Source organism: Vanessa tameamea, chromosome 18 (assembly GCF_037043105.1).
Source record: "Vanessa tameamea isolate UH-Manoa-2023 chromosome 18, ilVanTame1 primary haplotype, whole genome shotgun sequence".
Lineage (NCBI taxonomy): Eukaryota > Metazoa > Arthropoda > Insecta > Lepidoptera > Nymphalidae > Vanessa > Vanessa tameamea.
Genome location: NC_087326.1, coordinates 6,948,557 through 6,971,973, shown reverse-complemented (window position 1 = coordinate 6,971,973; position 23,417 = coordinate 6,948,557). Strand labels below are relative to the sequence as shown.

General features: G+C 31.6%; 1 protein-coding gene across 2 annotated transcripts in view; it reads right to left on the bottom strand.

Moving 5' to 3' along the window:
* LOC113397153 (membralin) overlaps positions 1-22,266 on the bottom strand; it is a 102,324-nt gene extending 80,058 nt beyond the window's left edge. Inside the window, exons 1-7 of one of the 2 annotated variants that reach the window (XM_026635375.2) lie at positions 22,111-22,266; positions 21,177-21,722; positions 18,763-19,057; positions 16,067-16,106; positions 15,076-15,310; positions 13,522-13,612; positions 7,562-7,619 (exon numbers count right to left, since the gene is read on the bottom strand). In XM_026635375.2, the coding sequence (XP_026491160.1) occupies positions 7,562-7,619; positions 13,522-13,612; positions 15,076-15,310; positions 16,067-16,106; positions 18,763-19,057; positions 21,177-21,655 (1,198 nt within the window). In that variant the 5' untranslated portion in view covers positions 21,656-21,722; positions 22,111-22,266. Of the gene's footprint in view, positions 1-7,561; positions 7,620-13,521; positions 13,613-15,075; positions 15,311-16,066; positions 16,107-18,762; positions 19,058-21,176; positions 21,723-22,037 lie in introns of both variants that reach the window. The other variant, XM_026635383.2, reaches the window with a different exon arrangement.
* Positions 22,267-23,417: the final 1,151 nt, after the last annotated feature.

Here is a 23,417-nt window from a genome sequence, read left to right as displayed (position 1 = left end):
CTCCTCTTCGAAAATGAACGCCTGTCTCTGAACATTCTATCAGTGATTGACTAAGACAATAACTCTGGATGATACATCACCATATCCTTATTCGGTCTAATTTTGAGGTTTAGGTTAGTGATCTCTAGTGGAAAATCTTCATGCATTTTGAACTTTATACTTCAAGCTGTTGTTGGTGTTCTTTTGCAAACGCAACAAAGCGAAAATGTAAAAATAGTAATGACCCGGTCAGCATTACTTTTACTATCTGCAACATACTCCACATAGATTGTAAACGGGTTGATCGGTTCTATTGAAGAACATGCTTTCTGTAACACTACAATCCTAAAACTTGTCACTTGCGGCTGCGCTAAGCTGCGATGAGGAGGAATAGATAGACACGCCAATTTAAAAGAAATATATTACTATGCCTATTCCTCACTTCACTAAGCAATAGCTTGTCCTCCGGCTCCAGGATTTAAGTGCCAAAACATCGGTGGACAATGTCATTTTCCTAAACATGTTTTTTAATATCCTGAATCTGCGTCGTTATAACATCTGATATAAACTGACGCAACTAAAATCTTTGAGGACAAACAGAACAAACCCGACAAAAATTATCTTAACATTGACATACATAACATATGTAAGTTTCACAGCGAAACTATCTTCTTCTTACTTCTTAAATATTTTAATTTATTTCAATCTAGAAATGGTAACTTTAGTTTCTTATTTATGAACCATATACAAGTGAAATGCTAATGTAAAGTCGATACACATTCCCGTTTGCATGTTTCCAGTAAGCGAGCAATTTACTCGAAGCAGACGAAGCATATGAAGCCTTGCAAGCAATCGGCAAACCATCATTGGAAATTACCGATTGAAGACCTACATAAAATGTCCTATTAGTTCACTCTTCCGAATTGATCGTAGACTTGAACGATACATTTTATACGTAAGTACTTCGGGAAAAACATTAAATTATGCATTTTAAAATGGAAAATGCTTCCAATAAATTAAATAACCGTAAAATTAATGTGCTATATTACGAGTCTTACATTATTGTTAAATTTGAAGTTTGTTGAAGGAAATTATTAGTCACGTCGTATAAATTACCGTGGGATGTTTGTACGGTATTGTGTTACGTCCTTTGTATTCGCCTGTCATCACTATTGCTCTCAACCTTTAAACCAGAACACAACAATTCAAAGTATTCTTACTTAACGGTAGAATTACAGATATGGGGGCGATACCAATACCTAACCCCTTAAATGGACAGGCCAGCACATTGCATATTACGTCTTAACAAGTGACTTCATTGAACACTTCAAGTCCTAATGAAAAATATAACCAGTATTTAGATACACATGTTTAAAAGATATTTTCTGCAAGTTTAATTTTCAGTCGCAATCCCCATAAAATTTAATGAGCGTATATTCCAAGTAAGCCGCAGTTTGTCAACACGCGTGGTTAATTAACCAAAAGTCGTTCGCTTACCGCAGATTTGTGTTAATTTAATGCTTCACGGGTCGGCACTACCTTTGAATGTTAATCTGAATGTCATTTACAATTTCGTTGTAAAAATATTGGCATTTCTTATCAAACTTTCTTGTTCATTCATTTGTGTTAAATTATAAAATTTATTTACTAGTTTTCGATAATAGTTTTGTCTACGAGCATTTTGTTTAATATTTCATTGTAAGATTTCTCAATTGATTAGAAAATGTTGAGTACGTTTTCCCACGCCTTTTCCTAGGAAAACATTCACTAATAGTTTTATCTGAGAAGATTATTGTTTATATTTAAAAGTGGAATTTTATCGTCATAATAAACCTTTAAATCGACGAATATTAAGCCTACGCATTCGCCTGCGCGTATAGACGATTAGTGTACCCTCTCTTATACCCCTTTAAGACGTCAAAAATATATAAATATTATCTTGTTTGCAAGATAAAATGAGAAACGTCTTTACGTCTTTACATTTTAAGAAGTTGTAATAATTTTCTTACTAATTTACACGAAATTATAAAGCCTACCGATAGCGATGTTTAGTATTTATTTTTAATTAACTTATACAAGCTTCACCAACAATTTTTCTCCCTACAGAGCTTGGTTGTGAAAATGACTATTGACGTTATAAAATTTCATAGTGATCCAGGTACAAGCAGTCTCTGATAAAACAAAAAAAAAGTTAAAACACTGGACCTGGGTAATACAATAAATGCGAAAGAGTTATTATTTGGTTTCTGATATACATTTTTAATTTATATAATTTATTAGCCTTTGCTGCTTTTGATTCCGGAAAAAGGAGCGAAGCCGCGAGCAAAATGTAGTCAATTATAATTTAAAACCAATAATTAGACTCAATAAAGATAATTAAGATTTTCAAATGACGTAAATTGAAACAAAATAATATTATCTAATAACAATTTTAAAAGCTAATCCCGACTTATATTTTTAATTCATTAACACGACGTCGCTGGTCATTGGGATACGGCAATCGAAGAGGGTTGTTTTTTCTATTATCCATTAGCGAAAATGAAAGCTAAAGGATAATGTTTAGCTTCCGAGGAAACATCAAAAGTACCTCAGTAAAATAAAGGTAACCAAGCATCGGTAATTAAATAAGACTTTTTTCCTATTAATTTTGGATCATCTGTCTGTATTGATAACTGTAAATGATTGATTTTTGAATTAGGAAAACGAAATTGCCATATGCGTTTCAAAAAAAGAATAAAAAATATTCTTTATAATATACATCCAAATGGTAAAGGATCTGACGAGCAATTCGCCAAAAGATTTGCTCATGTCTTTAATTTAAAAAAAACGGTTTCTTTCTTGCCAGCTAACTCTTCAAAAATGAATTTCATGTAAATTTCGAACCATAGATAACAAACCTTAATTACGTCTTAATGTTATATTATCTATGATTCAAAATGTTTAATATGGTTAAACATTGAATATTATAAAAACTGAGGAAACAAATAATTCATATTGGAAGATAAGAAATCGCACTTTTGTTAAATTATTATTATATTATTAGTGCGTAGATTAGCAAGTGGACCACCTGATGGTTACCACCGCCCATAAATATGTAAATAGATATATATCTATTTATAATATCCCATTCTATATTCTTTTAAATAAAACATCTTTAAATTTAGCATCATTAAATTACCTTGTCGAGATCGGGAAGTTAATTCCGATATTTAATTATGCAAATGTTGAAGCCTTTTTCCTCAATAGTATTTCATTATAGCTAAAGCTTTATGAAATACTTGGTTTAAATTCAAAATGAAATATTAAGGCACTTTTTTTTATTAATTACTCTGTATTAGTGTTGTATACATGATATTTATTATAGGTATATATGGGTTCATTTTATTTTTATGCGCGGGAAACAATATTGTTGTTATTAAGGTAGTGACGAATATAAGATACTGCACTTTACAAATAGCTTGAAATTTTCATGTAGGTTTTTATTGAATACTAGTTGTCGCCCGAGGTTTTTCTCGCATTTTAGGGGTTGGCCCTAAAAAAGTAGCCTTTGTCCTTCCTTGGAATTCAACCTTGCTACACATATTTCATAGCTCGGTTCAGCGGTTTGGCCGTGAAAGAGCAACAGACAGACATACAGAGTTACTATCGCATTTATAATAATAGTATAGACGAGTTTTTTGATGATGGGCTAAAAGAGGGACCAATGGAATTTAAAAAAAATAGCCTTTAACAATGTACGGAAAATTCCACGTCGAATGATCATAGTCATACCAATAATGTTCAATCTGACGATACCTTTTTCTGCTAATAAGACAGATTATTGTCATTTCTTTAATTTTAACATAAAATAGTCCAATATCAGATTTAATTAGGTTCAACAATTAATACGTATGCAGTGGCGTCGCGCGTCGGTTTGTTTGTCACATTGAATGCGGTCCCTTTGAACGTGCCGCGGCATTGTACAAATGATGCGTAAAACCGTATTTTCCGTAAATTAATAAATGAAAATTATGATAATAAGGCATCAAACACATTTATACAGTATGTATCACTCCAACTATTGTTCTGAATTTAATTTTATACTGACCGACTGGAAAACATATTTCTAATAATTTTTATACAAGTTTAAAACACATCACAAGGCATCCGTAGCGGAAAATTATATGGGCGAATACGTACCTTACACCAAATATGTTAGAAATGGATTTAAATCGAATGTAATTTTTCTACTACTCAAATAAAAAAAGGTGTAAATATATATTTTATTTCCTCTAAATGTAGTAACAATCTATACACATATAGAATCTTATTAAGGTTTTAGACACATCACTTTTCAGCTTTCCCTTATATAACTTTCTGTGTATTTTCCCCCTATAATCTGTAATGTATTTGCTTATCCAGATACCAAAGTAATATCCCATATGTTAAATTTCATTACAATGAGTTCAGTGTTTTAATTGTAATTGTTAACAGTTGGACGGGAGTACCTTTCATAATATTAGCATAGATTTCAATATAATTAGTACATACTCGGTAAGTAATTGTTATAATAATTGAATAGTGAATATTTATATAACATTAAGTTTATTGATGAATTATATACGTCATATATTATAATCAAAAAACATGGATTCTGTTTAGAAACATTGCTGAAGTGTTGAGTTCTGACTGTAATGTTTCTGAAAACTGTTTAATTATATTTTTTTGAAATTTAACACGTTATTAAACAAACATTTTACTTTAAATAAATTTTATTTTCATTGAAAATACTTAAATATACTCAATTTATCGTCGTGCCCAAAATATTTGTTATATACGTACACATATATGATTCAATGATCAAAATAACGAGAATAAAGGAAAAGATTAATTTAATTATTTTTTTTTTATTTAAGATTGCACTTTAACCTTTAATATCAAAGTTGTTTGTAACGTTCCGTTTATTCTTAGAGTTCTTTGAATAGCTTTATTGTATTATCTACGAGTAATAGGAACTGTGGTTACAGAGACACAGTACAGAGGTATCAATGTAATCCTTCCTTTGCAGTGGCCGGTGCTAGTGCACAATGGGTAATCCTCGGAACGTTCGAGAATTCACACACGTTTGTTTCTGCAGTGGATCGGGTCAGCTGAGCTTTGATATCGTACCGTTCCATTTATATATTAATCTTTGTTTATTGTTCGGAAATCTATTTGTGTTCCAGAATATGTAACGGGGCCATGGCTGTATTTAAATAATCTGTGTATTGTATGCAAATAAAAAATATTACAAAGGTACTGCTATAAACTTTAGCGGATCAAGCTACGTTACGGAAAAAATGATATTAGATCAAAGTAATAATTTATAATAATAATACATGATATTATTAATCTCGAGAAATGTATGAGGAAAAACTTTATTTCGGTGTTCAAAATACACGAGAATACGTAAGATACACTTCACCTTAGCTTTACTTGTTGCGATGATGCCTTCCGTGGCGATTTCTTCCATCACTGAGAATAGCCACGTGCGAAAGAGATGTCTCAGTGATTAAGTCATGTAATCCCTAGTAGTCTATTATATGTATATGAGGGTAAGGGTTTCGTGTGGCACGACATTCCAGCATGACCGGTGATAGTTTAAGCGCGAAACCAACTGCTTTACATGCTGCCCAACTCTAGGTATCATATCAACAAAACTAGGGTCTTGTGATGCAGCCTTACAAAATAAAAATGAATACTTTTTAAATGCGACGGAAAATTTTAAGAACCTTAAATCAAATTCGACCGTTGTAGAAAACCGTTACTAAGCGAAAAAATACATTAAATTAATGTTATTAAAAAATATTTATACTTATAATACATAAAGTAAAAAGATCAACGAAAACGACATCGATACGTGAAAAACAACTGAGATAAGATCTTTCAAAAAGAATTAGGCATCAAGGATATTCGATATCCACGGCGTCTTGATAAGAATATATTTCAGTTTTCTACTTAAGTATATTTTTCAATAGCCTCAGCGGGGATGAGTCGTCATAGCGACCAACTGGATCCCATTGAACAGATCTACCCTCATCCGATATTGTGAGATTGAATAGTTTATTCTGTAAACTCGAGAGCTTCTTACTGATAAAATCACCTTTGAATGTTTAAGTCCGGTATTACTCTTAAATACACTGATTCAAATGTTGGACCGTTTATATTTCAAAGACATGCGATAATACGCTTTTAAATCATAATATTTTTTTAAACTAAATTTTAAATTGTAAAGACATCTGGAATTTACCCATCGTGGTTTCCTCGCGATTTTACGGAACCAAAAACAATTGAAATATAAACAGAAATGAAGCACGTGAAAATTCAGTGGTGCTTGCCCGGATTTGTTCACGTGACACGCTCCACGTGCTCAATCCACTGGACTGGACCTTTATTTATATAAATTTTTAGATGCTTTTGTTTCTTACACAACGACACATAAATCTGACTCTAATTTATTAATGGATTAATAATAATACTTTATTGTATTCTATGAGAGTATAAAATGTATTTATTAAAAAGAAATAAATCAGTTTCATTTTTTTATTTTATTTAACAATTTATTTTGTTACAACTTCGATTGTTCAAAACTACGTCATTTACTTAAATCTTCCGCTTTTTTAATATTCAACAAGTAACCCAAACTACAATCCTGCACGTTACACTTATATTTAAAATAATAATAATAATATGTATTCAGTTTGTGATTAAAAATGTAACAGAAACAATTTTTCTAAAACATATTTTCTTTAGGAGTATATATAAGATTTTTTCACATCGTTTAATCGTATTAAATCTGAGAACGTGAGATGATAAAAATAATTACTGTAGTTAGTTTAAGAGCGGATATAGCTAACGTGATCCGGCGACACGTGAATCCTATAATAAGCTTAACAAGCGTACCGAGCGAACTTCCTCTGAAAAACTCTTGTTTTTATCGCCTCGACGCCTCGATAAACTAAGCAAATATTGTAAACATTTCCACTTACTGTGGAAAATTCAAAGGTAATCCCGGCTTATACAAAAAAAACCACCCGACGCTTTATAATAGAGTAACAGAAGACGTAATTGAGATTTTTCATTCTGCCGGCGAGAAAAAAAGGCGAGATTGAAATTGAAAACAATCATCGAATCGAATCTCTTAGCCGAGTGGCTAGAAACAAACGGAAAGAAACAAATTATTTGTAGCCGGCTAATTGTCGGCAGATCAAAGCGGGGAGCTAGGTAAATCCGACCTGTAATATTTTATTTTCGAACGGCAAGTGGGCGCGGGGTGGGACGGCCGCGGGCGCTATACGCAATTATTGTTATTACAAAGAGATTGCCGCTGAGCCGGCTCAGGACTCGAGTTTTTTACACAATTTATTCCAACAACTCATAATTGTTGTTGCGTCGTAACTAGCTGTATCTAAATCAAACAAAAACGACGTTTTAGCCTTGTTTATTTATAAAGGGAATTCAGTTGTCTGGCATGTTATAGTAAATATATAAGTGTATGTTGTATGACAATCGCAATAAAGAGACATAAAACAAAAGAGGTTATGTTATTAAAAATGCAACTTACCAATAAAAACGAATATTTGATGGTGAGCATACCGCAACAGCATTGATATTGACACGGTCTGCAACAATAGAAAAGTTTAATAAAAACGTTGAACGCACACATATAGAATGTATTTTGAATTCCGAATTTAGATTGAATTCGAAATTCAAAATATCACAGTATAGGTGGTAACACACTACGCAGAAAGCCTAAAACAAATGAATATTAAGAGCAATTAGGAAATTATAGTTTCTAAACGTGCATTGATCGTATAAGTCGTGTCTGTGCACAGGAAACATTTGTCGAGGCCGATCGCACTCCCACTTAAATGGATTCAATCTGCACTAAGCGTTTCATTAATGAAATTCAATCGTGGCGAACCGCGCGGGGAGCAAATGATGTGGCGAAAAGATTGATAGCGGCTCCGAGATATCCCCACCTGGAGTTGTATGGGATAAACAATACTGTTTCGTCCAAACTTTTAGTAGAATTGTTATATTATCATTAAAAATATAATCATTTCGAGTTATAGTACCAAGATCATAAGTTGAGTACATTATTTCAGTAAGAATTTCAATTATCGGAACATATTTTAAGTTTACAAAATATAATCAAATTGTCAAAATATAGTTTATTACAACTACGCGCTTTAATAAGATTTTTGATTCTTCGTTTTACAAGATTTCAGTAAATGTAATGTTTAAATTGACTTCATAAACGAGGAAAATTTTCAATTAGGGCTTATTTAAAAAAAAAAACAAAACAAACAGAATTGTATATCTAATGGTAAGTGGTCAAATCTACCAGTGAGCATTGTTAGTAAAGATAGCTATTTCTTACACAGTTAATGCACGGCCAACCAAGGGATTAAGGGTTATTATTCCGTAATACCACTGTCTCAAAGAACCTTGCGCTCGGAACACAGTATTGGTTTGAATAACTCGAATCGAATAACTTAGTCCATTTGAAACGAACTACGATCGACGACCTCTAGTAGCGGGTACAATTAAAAAAAAATCGTATATACTTAAATAGAAGCACCTAATTATATCTACCAGAACTCTATATCTGTTAAATAAAAAGTGAACTATAGGAATATTCACGTGAAATGACCACAGAATATCATATCATAAAAGTGCCGCATATCCAAAACCTTTTTCTGTCATGGAAATCAAATTATCGTGAAAAAAATTGCATCGACCGTCGAAGCGTTCACCGCATCCACGCAATGGACCGTGTGTAACACGTTCACGGGCGACGGGCAAGCCGTAGTTTTTACAGCCGCCGTAAAGTGAAGCATCGATCCGACCGTTAATATTAAAAGGCAGTGCCGTTAATATATGGCAGCGTGTACCGCCCCCACTAGATCGATCAATCACTGTATCGCTTCTTGTTTTTACGCACAAGTTTCGGTTGCACTTGTACGGCTTCGTATTCGAAACTACTCATTGTTTAAGTGTTCCAACAACAATCTCAGCTCTATAACATTAAAGGCATAAAGAAAATATTAATAATACGGATATTTTTATAACGATTTCAATAAACTTCAAATAAACTTCGATATTCTTGTCAACATAACATTTATTTGTTTTTATAACGTATGTCAAACATACTTTTTTATTTGTAAAAAAAACACTACTGAAATTCTTTACATTCGTCTCTGTACGGCACGATTCAAAAGTACTTTTAAAAAGATTCGAATTACATATTTTGATTTTATTAAATAATACTTTCCGCATGTGTTTGTTTGTATCAAGGTTCGTAGACATACGACACTGTCTTTTTCTGTATGTAAGGCAAGATTAGATTATAAATAATATAGCTTACAATTACATCGAATAATCAATAATAGATATACATAGCTTGTTATATAAGCTTTTTATAAATGTAGGTACTTCCCTGTTACCCAAATGTGCAACACATTCCGCCGAAGCCAATACAATTGAAATTTCCGTCAGTTATGAGCGATAGCTAGTAATAAATGGTATTTTGGGGATAGCTGCATTCCACAATTTACTTTGTCCTTTGACAGGCTCCCGTGAAACCGGAGATATGTTAGGCAATACGCGTGCCGTTTGACAATTGATTAATACAATTTCTCTGCGAGTTGACGTCGCTATATGAGATTAGTCTACCGGCGTTTATACCGATACGTTGTGTAACAATAACGGTAGCAAAACACTCGCTTTTAATAAAGCCATTCATCAGATGTAAGAGATTGAGCAAATTAAGGCAATCTCTGTAAAAACTAGAATTTTGTTGAGCAAATTACGACAATCTTTGGATTTGAATTACGACAAAAAAATTTTGGAAAATTTTCATTTTCAAGTCATTTTTTTACCCGAGTAGGTATTTTTATATCAAATCGTCTTCTTCGTTTTCCGCAACCAATTAGCGTTGCCTTTACTGTTATCAATGTTACCGCATCGTTTTCTTTAAATTTTATTAATTGAGAAAATACGCATGATATATATCCGAGGTGTTGCTTAACTTGACGAAGTCCATTATGAAATTACAAAAAAAAAAAACATTTATCTAAAAAGTTCGATTCTCTAATTTTCCTAAAACCCGAACGAAATGTTGTTAAGGAGTTTTGTTAAACACACACAAGACGTGCGCACGGTATAAAGGTGGAATTTGGAACCGTAATAAACTTTGAAAGGGCTGTAAAAGTGCAATAACTGTAACTCGGGGAGAGAGTCCTGATTTTAGTGGCGAGCGAGGGGCCGCGCCTCGCTTTAACTATTAATTGATCTATAATGCCACTGGCTATAACTCTTATGGTATGTGGTTCAATATTTGGGGATACAGACGCAAAATAATGTCGAATTGCAGATATTATTACAGATCCACGGACAGTATTTAATTACAGGAACACTAAAGTTAGAAAAAAAACTAGAATTCTCATTTTGCGCTTTTATGACCATATGTTACTGAGAAATAATAATTTCAATTAAAAACAAAAGAATTGTAGAACGATCCAAAACATGCAGACGTAAAATCTTAATACTGCTGTATTCAGAAATTGAATCACATCAGTATTGTACTTTCTTGGAGCACATTGAAAATGATTTAAGCTAGTGCAAAATTTCCAAATGTTTAGCTCAGGTAGTATTTAGTGATCCGTCTGAGCATATTCTAGTCTTTGTTTTACAGATTGTTTAGATTTATTGAGTGAAACTTTGAGGAATTAGGTTGCATTCTTTTACCAATGTATTTTTAGGGTATCTTTCGTTACTGAATTTCTTGGTTTAACTAGTCTAGCGAGTGTATCCTCGAAAGGCTCTGTCAGATTAAGATTTGGCGATCAAACTCTAAGCACTCTTAAGATACAATATCGAAAACGTTTTGAGTAAGAAAGATAGATAGGAAAGGTATCTTGAATTTTTTACTACAGTATGGAGCGAAGCAGTGTTAGCATTCAAATAAATTGATGTCCATGTTTGCCCTGCTACGAAATATCCCTCAATGAAAGAAACATTTTTTACGATGAATAGGTATGTTGTATGATGCAAATGCCTCCCTGAACTGGCCCCCAACCGTTTCTATTTAACAATTTACTGAGCCTATCTTCCTCCAGATCATCTTCTTTAACCTTCCATCATTGTTAAAGTGGAAATCGTTAGTTAAGAGTTCTCTTCACATATTAACATCACAATTTAGTCATGAAAGAGCAAAATTGGACATAACTACTTGATAACAATTTTTAAGCGACGTTGCTCTGGAAGTTAAGCATTCCATTTTCTTTCTATGGTTTTCGTTACTTAACACACTGCCTAAAATAATTTAGTTATGGTCTCTCATCGTAAACACACATTGGTCTTTATATTTGCGGATTGATAAGCTACATTATCAACAAATCCCGTATATTCTCCATTTTGCCGGTAGCGTAAAACATTGCGAACAATTACGAGCTTTCGAGCGCAATTCACTGTAAGTCCGGTAAAAATAGACAAAGAATACTGGTAAGCTTACAATAAGACGCACAGCGCTTGGATTGCATTATTTTATAAATAAAATATAAAATATCGTTTCCGCAAAAATTAAAGTGGAAATAAGTAGTGAACCGCAATTGTGTTGTATTATATATTAAGATATATTTATCATGAACTGTCTTTTGTGCATTCTATAGCAGATATAGGTATGTTTATTGTTATTTCTTTTTTAATTGTGATTGAGTATATAAAAAATTATATAAGAGTCTCGTGAACAAGACATTCGTAGATAATGTCGAAATATCGAGCTCCACCAAATGAAATTAAAAAACATGACAAATATCCCGTTATAAATACTTATAGTATAAAAATATATTTAAAAAAAATTGTTTCTACGAATTACTATTACTGAATTCCTGAAAATCAACATTGGAAACATCGAATATGCAATATAATATGCACGCCTACGTTCGACTACGAATGTATGCAGTAGGTGGCTGTATGTACATATGCAGGTACCCGGTAAATAATGGATAAACTGGCGTGTTCTTGCAGAGGGAAATCCGATATGCTCAGACGAAAAGATATACAATTTTTTTTTGTATATAAATGTCAAAAATTTGCCACTTTATAAAAAAGTACAAAATTTTGCTTCATTGACAGACTGAGTCATGACTAATTTTTGCTGGATATTTTTCTTCAGCATCTTGAGATACGTTGTAGAATTTTTAAATCTAAACTATATCGTTGCTTTTACGAAAAACTAATGTCGATAAGGCAGGAAAACATCAGAAGGAAATTAATTAGAATTCGTAAATACTGTATAAGTTTTAACAAAAGGATCCCAAAAAAACGTTCAAAAATATTCAATTGTAAATTAGTAAAGAATATTACAACACTAATGACTTCTTAGTTGATTGCACATCTTGGGAATGAGACGATCGCTTCCAGGTTGTTTCAAATAACGAAAATACATTAATCGTTATTGCATAAAATCAATAGTAGTAAAAAATAGCATTTAAAAATCGAGTCCGAGTTATTCATTTCCGTACCGGCGGTAGATTTTTGACTATCACTAAGCAAGTGTAACACTTCTATATCGAATAAAGATATTTGACTTTGACTTTGATTTAGTGTCATATTATGTAACGCGTAGTTACATAATTTAATTTTTATTGGATATGTAAAATATTTCAAAGCTTAGCCTGGATGAACTTCAAACTGTTGTTAGTCTCTTAAAATGATACAATAATAATAAGTGTCAAAATATAGTGAGATTTAATTAGAATTTTAAAATCAACTTGTATATAATTATAAACAGAAGTTGCAGTTGTCTAATAAATACATAATAATATAAATATTAATTATATCAATATTTTCCACAGTCTTATTGTTTTTATAATAAGGAATTTATATTATATTATTAAATAAATTAATATATTTTTAATAATTTATTTACGCCATCTATTAACGAAAAGATAAAATAAAATAAAACCAAGTTCTAGCTACTCAAATTCCTGCATCTCCTATTGATAACGCTACACGGCGTTAGATGGCGTTGTTTTTGGCTGATTCAAAGTTGCTACTTTTATTTACATATTGTTTAAATAAAAATTATAAATGTTGTTTAGAAAGTGAAATGTTAAATAATCCTTAGTCTTCTAATTTCGAATACCAAATCAATGATGACAGCAAAAGATAAATCAGTATTAACTATAGATGTAATTACTCACGAAGGCTCAAAATAAACTGACAGACTATCAACGTACAGCCAAAATATTCTAGTTTAGGAAGGTGAAAAATCTACGGGGCCCAAATTTATAAAATTTCTACTTTCTACCACCGAATAAATAAATAGGCCGTCCCATAATGCTGCCTGTCTTGCCTTTGTAACTTTATATTACAAAGTCAAGACAAGCAGCGGGTCAGTTATAAATGTTTATATATTTGGTAACATAACTTTAAAATACTATGTCTTAAGTGTAAAACGTATCCACGATACTGTAAAATTAGTATTTTTCATAAATAACATAATGGTGTACTCACAAAGACGAGCATTATGAAGAAAGCGGCTATGTAGGAGCTGCGAGCGGTCAACATAGACACGAAGCGATAGTGTTCACCGGTTATAACATTCCTGCAACAAAATATATGTTTAAATCATCATCCTCCTGCCCTTATCCCAACTCTACTTGGGGTCGGCGCAGCATGTCTTCTTCTTCCATACTTCTCTGTCGGACGTCATCTCACTAGTAACATTCTTTCTAACCATATCGTCTTTCACACAATCCATCCATCGTTTCTTGGGTCTTCCCCTACCTCTATATCCATCCACATCCATTTTCAAAACCTTTCTCACAACATGGTCCTCATTCCTCCGCATAACATGCCCATACCAAGACAGCCGGTTTCCGGATAGCTTCTCGGTTACCGGTGCCACTTTCAAACTTCCTCTTATGTACTCTGTACTGTACTGTGTTTAAATATCAGACTAAAATCAACTGATTAAAAAAAAACCACCTACTTAACTAGCATTCGAATTCTTTATAGTTTTGCAATTATTTATACTCGTTTTATAGATTATTCTATTGATTTTAATGAATTCCTTATTCTATAATATAATTTAATCGCGCACTGGCATGTCATCTAAGTAAAGCATGCCTTTAAATTATTTACATAAGTAACAATAATATAATGGAATACTTTAAAATAAATTCTCGTCAATTTCTTTATACTAATATTATAAAGAAATATTTGTTTGTTTGTAATTGATAAAATATTAATTTTATTAATAATAATATCGGCATGAAATAATATTTGTAAAGCAAGTCAAAAGAATAAACACTATCGAGGTGCTTTATCCTGTATGGTGCCTTTTCGTTAGCGGTTGTATGTATGTACTCTTCACAGTCACAAACTAAGGCGAAGCCGCGGGCACGGCCAGTTATCCATAATTTCTGACTGTACTGTACACGAAAATTATCTATGAACTATATCAGCCTTCAATAATGCTTGAATTTCTTAATGAAATAAATTCTTCTAAGCATATACTAAAGTACAGTATGCTACTAGGATTCATTTTAGGTCTTTTTTTATTTTCGATATATGATAATGATCTTTATCCTATGCAAAAAAAATGTAAATAAATTTGCATTGCTTGCTTATGTTGCTTCATTACTTTTAAAGTTTTTTGCATCGTTCGCGTGCTTCTACAACACACTCAGCGTCGTGTCATGATAAGATCTTGACATTGGAGGATTAGACGTATTCCATCACCGATAGTATGAAATGTCAAATCGGATGTAGCAGGTCATTTTTTTCGGGTGGTTGAGAAGCCAACTTGTCCAAAATTGTCTCGTCCCAGGCAGATTCAATCGTCTTTAAGAGTGGGTTCCAAGTAAGCGGACTAACAAAAGGACTTCAAGGCACTGTAGGAAATCTTAAACATCCCTTCCAACAGCAGAAAGCCAACCTTCTGAACTTAGATGTTATGCCCATTGTGCCTGTAGTTGACACTGACTCACTCACCCTTCAAAACGCAACAATACTAAATTTTGCGGTTTAGCCGAAAAAATATATGATGAGTGTAAACATACTAACCTCAAATATCCCTTATTATCCTCTTGTTCGGCGAGACTTTTAATCGAAGCCATAAGAAGATCGTCGTAACCCAGGAACTCATCAAGAACAATACGAGAGAACGTATCGCCGAAACACTCATCCCTCTGAGGGTCCAGAGTGACGATTTTAACCGGTATCTTCAGACGAAGCCTTGCACTTGGGGATAGACGAAGAAATCCGTATTCCAGTGAATACTCCAAGATATAATCCTCATCTTGAATAGAGATAAAATTGAAATATTTAGTTTAAGTTTATTATAATACAAATAATAATTAAAAATAGTTGCAATACAAGTCATGACCGCGTGGAATGGTGGCAATAAAACTAGCACTGGTTACTTTTTTGCCCTGCGGTTCGGAATTGCGATTCAATAAAGAAAACCGGCATGGCGGTTAGGCATTTTTAGTTATATTAAATTTAATTAAATGTTTAGTTTAATTATATCGGTCCATGAAACACTGTTCAAATAGCTAAAATATAATTATTATTGTACATGCAAAATAGAAAAAAAAACAAATATTCCACTGAGATTCTTTCGCAGGTCTGAGGTGTTAAATTCCGAACCGGCAGTAGATTTTTGACTATCAATAAGCAAGTGTAAACACTTCTATATTGAATATTATATTTAAGACCATAATTGTAAAATTTCCTATAATAGAGAGTGTTCACACACAGTTGTTACAGCAACATCCAAACTTAAGGCTGCAACTGAGAATTTCTTGACAGAAAACCTCAATAATTGGCTCAGACCAGGGTTCGAACCATCGGATTAATAAAGCTTTATAGATTGGCCCCAACACGAAAGATGCAAAGATATTATTTGTTTTTAAAAATATTTCAATCGATGAATGAAATCGGTAAATATTAACAAATTATTCATAAAAAATCGAGCAATGACTTCGATTTGAGGTCGATTATGAAACAAGTGCCCATAAGAGAAACTCGATTTGAAACTGTTACGAAATCTCACCTTTTGTTGAATCATTCACAGCGGATTCATCGAGTGATTCCTGAAATAAGATAAAATAATTATTATTCCACTACATGTATTTACTATTTCGTTCAAAAAAGTCGAAATCGAAAACCTTTATACTTTATGTAGTCAAGATGACCTAACGTATGCCTTATAGATACCGTAGGTTTAAATAAAAAATTATGTCTTTTGAATTTTAAGCCAATACCCACATTTACTTAAGCAGGTTTATAATGAATTCTAGTACTCTGTAGTGAAAGGCCCATATCCTGAACATTCATCTGCTTACGGCAATAGAGCTACTTGGAAAACTAAGCTACCATCTTTCTTTATAAATTTTTGCTAAGCGAATATAATTTACAAGTAATTTATTTACTATTGTTTAAAAAGGGAAAACGAGTAATATACAGCAGTATACAATGCAAAATATATACTATATAAAAGGGAACGCCACCAGAGCGTTATAGAATACGTCCAGTGAAATTGTTATGATTAGGTTACTTCGTACGACTTAGTGCATACCCGCCTGGGCAGGGGTGGGTACCACCCACTCATTACAGCAACACCACCAAGTAACCGTGATTGAGCCAGTGTAACTAAATACAAGGGAAACATGTTAGTTCCCAAGGTTGTTCGGAAATGGTTGATTTTTAGGGGGGGGAAAGTGTGTTTTAAACTGAATATTGACTTGTTCAAAATTACAGATAAATCGAGAAACCGTTTGGTGGAAGACAAATTCATCTTGTTTTTAGTAACGCGAAGTGATATTAAAAACAAATAAACATCAAATGATTGAAATGAACATTCTAATTTGAAATGAGATAGGTATGCTTAGTGCGTAGTAGATATTCAAGCAATTGGAGCTTGAGACGAAGGGTAGTTGGAATGTTGGAAGAGAAAAATGAGGATACCGGGGACTATATGGTACTGATTAAGGTATTTCATCCAGTACCTCACTGCACTAACTATATAAAAAAAATATCTTATGTAAATAACAGAGATCCACAATGAATTGGTGGCAGGACCATTATAGGGATGTCTATGTTATATCAGAGCCGTGGAATATAAAATGCCCAGTAAAAGCGCGTTGTACGCTTTATGGGAGTGTACGTTATAAAATTCCAGGTGATTCTGGCGAACTCGATTTCTCGATTCCCACCAAGCAAAATCGATTATAATCACTTTCACCATTTATTGAATTAGCCCCTTACATACAACGAAACAAACATTTACATATATGTATTTTAAACATGTAAAAAATCATATCAACATAATTAAATCGCAGTGAAACGTACATGCTGATAAAGAAAATTATGACAGTTTTCATTTGTCAGCATACATGTATTTATATATTAAAATTTTAACATAATTACTAGTACAATGTATAAAACGACACGCATATGTTACCATATATTACCTATATATTCAGAAAATATAAGTAATGCAGCGTCATTATGTACGTAGTATCGATTACAGTATTATCTTTACAATGACCTAACAAAACTTGAGGAAGAATCTTTACAGTACATATGTATAGTTTATATATTACACATAACGCTTATAATAAAATAAATTGCTTATAATACAAATCACGATAAACTGTATCGAGTTTTAGCTGTATCTTTTAACGGATATTTACTGGGGCTGAAACGAATATTCGGTTTCATTCGGTACTTTTTTTGTACTTATTTATATCGGCTACGATACGATCCCGATTATTAAGTAAATTAATAATGTAACCTTTCTCAATGCTGTGTCATTGCAAAGCAATGTATTATTGCTACTTCAAAAACTCTTCTCTTTATCTATGTATGTTGTAGATCAATGGAAAGTATCATACGCATATATTTCTTTTAAGAGATCATAAACAGACAACTAAATAAATAAATAATTTTTCCAAAATGCTAACAAAGTCATCTATTGTCTTTTTCAACCGCAAGAGGACATAAGCCAAATAACATGACATCGAATTGGATTTGCAAAAAAATGACGTTTTATTACCGGAACTTCGGGAGTAAAATTTAAGTGTATATAAGTAGTTTAGTGGAATAGTGTGGTATTTTATATAAAGATTTAATGGCCAAGAACTGTTACTACTAACAGCACAATATAGCTGAGCTATTAGCAAATCGCGTGGCATACATAAATCTAAGGTTTGTTTACCTTTAGTCCTTCTTCGATTGGAATAGACTATAAATAAGTACTACCTAACTAAGGTTTGTTATTTGTAAACAAAAAATATGATGTTTTTGAAGATATCATAAATAAAACTATATATTATACGTTAGTTTTATTATGAATTATAAGTAAAGTTAATGAGAGGTAGGTAAGTGTCCAAAAATAGTTGTATTTGGTTCGCGAGAAAGATAAACAAACCTTTGATTTATTGTCCACTACATAGTTTGGTAGCTTTACATAACATTATTGAACTTCTTTTAGATACTTTTCCGCTTCTAATTTTACTTCTATAGTTCCAATGAAAACTTCACCGACATGAAAAACAGTATATTTTCGCGAATCCGTAACAAATATCATAGATTATTCAAAATCTCGAAATGATATCGCGTCAATTGAACGTCAAAGTTGTTTATTTTGCTTAACTCCATATATTTATATATGCTTATATTTACATTTCGATTTAATGAATACTAATATGATAGAAGATTTCGTAACACATATAATGCAAAACTTACATCTTTCATTTTAGAATCCCTATCAATGTCTTCAACGAGTCCCATAATTCCTTCCCATATAGACGTCTTTGGTTCTACATCTTCGCCTGGTACTATTGTTTGATTGAGATCCGTTTGACCGTCACTCTGTACCATAACCGGTTTACTCTCCACAAAGAATCCAGTTTCGATCACTTGGCTCGGTGACTCCTCGTTCTCGTCATGAATGCGAGTGATGTTCCCATAATCCGTACCGTCTCGCAAGTACTCGTCTTCTTCTATATCTTCGTTCGTGGATGACTCTATGTTTATGAATCTGGAAATGACAGCAGATTTTTAATTTATGATATAACAGACCCGGCTTCGCTCGAGTAGAATGAGGTTCTACATAAAAAGTTTACGTCATAATATACATGTCTATTGGTCGGCATAATATTTTTCCGGCAATTTCATCATCAATCATTATCACATTTCAGCCAATTTACACAGAACCTTAATAAAGTTTACACCTAAATTTTCCCTATAAATCACCACATTAATTAGTAAATACCGAGTTTATATAGTACAGATTCGGCGGAAGGAATTAATTTTATAATACGTAGTTAAGAAAATAAAGCATTATTATTAATTACTATATAGAATATGTTGATAAGATGTCCCAAGACTTGACAAAAATGTCTCAATGAGTGCAAAACTCTAAAATTTGATATCCGTCTATGAATATATGAAGTAAGTATAGACCAGTATTTCAATGATATTCTAAATATTTTTTTAGTATAAAATTCATTGCACAATTAATGCCCAATAAACCTTTAAAAATACCTAACAAGCCTTTAAAAATAATTCCTATAGTGAGTGAAGCCTTACAACAGTAAAAATGAAGAAAATTAGGGAATAGTATTATTAGATTATTATGTTTCTGAGGTTTCTTAATTCCAATGTTAAATCACACTCAGTGAACTTAAACATTACTATACACACTGAAATGAAACAATAATTCTTGAATTATGAATTTGACACATAAACAGGTAGATTACTGCTAGCATACTTGAATGGATATACAACAAGCAATTACACCAATTTGGACTCAATCTTGTCACTTTAAACTTTTACATAAGAAAAATATAGCATTTATATATTTTTATTACCATCTGATTAATTTGTAAATTATGTAACTCAAAGTTGGTATACCAAGCAGCATTATATAATTGAACAGATGCTGAGTGTTTGGCGGAAATAGTGACGGGTCAAATACATTTACTTTTGGTGGTAGCTTTTGTGTTAGCTTGGATGGGTAAGTTATATACTACCAACAAGTTAACAATACTTAGTATTGTCATGTTCTGGTTTAAAAGGTGAGTAAGCCAGTGTAACTACAGGCACAAGGGAACTAACATCTTAGATGCCAAGGTGGTGCATTGATGAAGTAAAGGATCATTAATATTTCTTACAAAACTAATGTCTATGGGTGGTGGTCACCACTTTCTAAGTAATGATATTTATATAATTTTAATTAAAGAGACAAAGTTCTACAGACTCAATCTAGCAACCTGTTGAATGTAATTACATATTTAAAGCTTCATAGCTCTTTGCAAAACATAATATATTTGCACAGTAGCTATTTGCATTTCTTATCACAAACATATTTAAACTGAACCATTTGAAGTATAGAAATCCAATTAAAAAAAATAATTGATTAAGCCAGCTGTGCAATATTTATACTGACTGAATGGAAAATAACAAATATTAATATAAAACCCTATACAATCCTCCTTTATAACATAAATATTAAATAAATATACATATGAGTTATTCTTATAACTAAAATATTGCTTGAACAAAAAAATTAAACCAATCTGTGCTTTATTATATCATGAACAAATGTATGTTCATAAATTTTTGTTTAGAATCTCAATGTAATGACATTGTTTTGGAATTAATGTTGCAAGTATTAAAATACACTCAAAACTATAAATATTATTACATTTTGATAGCACATTAGTCAATAACTAGAAGCTATTTCAGTACAATATATAGAAAGGTCAAATTAGTAAATGTATGCATAGTTTAAATTTGACACATCATTTAAGTACATCTTGACCTAAATGCATATTACCGAAACCAAAACATTTGTGTTCATACAAAACAAAACCATTGTAAAATTAAACAAGAATGATTAGAACTAAAATAACAAACTAATACTTATTTTCATCTTTTTCATTCAAATAAATATAAACAAAACACAGTTGATAAAAAATTTCATGACAAGTTATTTAAATACTAGTTGCTTTTCAAGGTTTAACCCGCATTAAACATTACACCCTATCCCAGCAATGAAAGCATGCCATAATCATTCTCCATAACTGTGTTCAAATAAACAAACTTTGTGATTATATGGAATAACTATATATAAGTATATATGAAAATCATCTTACCCTTCAGTTGCTAGCATTCCGAGCATTGAATTTAATTCGTCTTTATCCTTCTTCAGCTTTCTCTCTTTAGCATAACTTTGTTCAATTGTATAATCTTGGGAAGGGTTCCTTAAGATTTCCACTCTCAATATACCATCTCTCGGCCATGAATCTTTGATATGATTCAAACATGTTGTCGGTGTTCGTGAGAAAGCTATATGTATATATGCAAGCACAAAGAATGCTATTAGTGCTTTCAAAAGTACGAGGAATTCGAAAAATCTCCTCACAGGTCGAGGGAATGTACGAGCGTATGCAATAGCAAACTTGAAAAATAAAGCATGAAATAGTCTTTCTCTAACATTAAACAGGGGATTTTGATTATTATTCCTATTTCTATTAATTCCTTGGTTTATAATAGGTCCACCAGGCAATAGGTTGTTTTCAGGATTGACACCGGGCGGCAGATTATTCATGGCATTAGCCCCTCCTGCACTCATCTCTCCAATATATTATGTATTATAGAGCTTCGTAACTCAATTTATTCGCATTATACACGTGTGTAAGCTAAAATAAGAGAAAGTTTTGGTTTTTCATTTTTTATATCACTCTCATGCAATGTTATTTTATGAAATGTTAGTTACAGAATATGAATGTGAATGTAAACTTGACAGTTGTTGCAAAAAAACATTGAATTTTAATTAAATGTAATATAAGTAATCGACCAAAATTCGACATTGACCTCAGAATAACTTAGTTTGAAAAATAATATTGTATGTTCTTCAATTACTACGTATAGGTAGTATTAAAGCTATTATATTACAAAGGAATGGATAATATTTAATAAAAATTGAGATGCAGATGTCATATTAAAAAAATTACCCAATAAAAGTAAAAGTAATCAACAAGATGCTTAAATGTCAAAAACACTTTCACAATATAATTATATAATAACCTTGATATTCATTACATTAAAGCGTTAACGTTATTATTAACATACAATTGTGCCCCGAATCACTTTTTCATAACAGAATTAAAATAAATAAAACATGCCACTATTTGTTCTGTTAATAAAACCAGGGTACTGTCAAATTCCAGTAATGTCACTTAATAAACAATTTGTTCACAGGTTATATTATGTAGTTCAGATTAAATTGATACGACTCTAACTTCACGAAAAAAATAATTTTACATTATATCCCAAAACATTACAAATTTCAATTTGTCTTATAGAGAATTAGAAATCCTATCACTATATTGGTAATTTATATAAGTCCAAATTTGATTCCTATTTTTTTTATAACTATCACATAATCTTTTTTCCAAAATAAATCAATATTAAAAATTATATTAATTCAATTATTGCAATTAATTAATATGAAAATATGTTCAAATATATTTATTCCTTCGTTTAACAGAAAATTACATAAAAAATATATTTAGTTTTTGTTTCGGGCAATAATGCTCAAAATGTTCCAGAAGTGTATTAGTGTATATTATCGTCACTAGATGTCTTGGACAGTTTCAGTATATGAATAATTTTAATTTTAGTTGGGAAAATAGAATTCTATTTACTACTTTTTTTGTATTGGATGATATCTAATTTTATATTACTATGGTGTTGAAATTGAATAAATTATATGAAGTAAAAGTAGGTAAATGTTAAATATTTATATAAAGGTATCTAGTATGTAATAGCGAAAAGTACGAATTTCCACAAAACGTATTTAACACTTAATATTGCACAAAATTCAATTATTCCTGTGCACATTTATTATTATTATCTTTCGAATATTTTAATTTTAATTAAATGCCTTAACATTATATACGCGCCCTCCGTCTCAACATCGAATAGAATAAATTACAGTCGACCCCGACACATTATTTTATATGACATAAAAGAATATATTATACTGATTTAATCAGTATCGATCCAAGCGATCAATCTCCCTAGAGAAGCGTCTAATTAAATATTTTGTGATATTGCTATATTGATATATGCTATATTGATATTGTGGCCAGGTGAAATTGAAAAATTAAATGCAATTTTCTGTCATAGAAATGCTTAAAATTAATTTGCATATATTTATATTTAAACTTATTAATGGATGTTGTGACTTATTTTTAACTACTATAAATGCGGTTGCAGACTTCTTTGTCGATATTTTTTAATACCTACCATTCAGAAAATAAATTAATTTGATGTTGTAGTTAGGTCAGCATTAGCCATGTTAGCATGCTAGAACCTTCGTATAAGACATT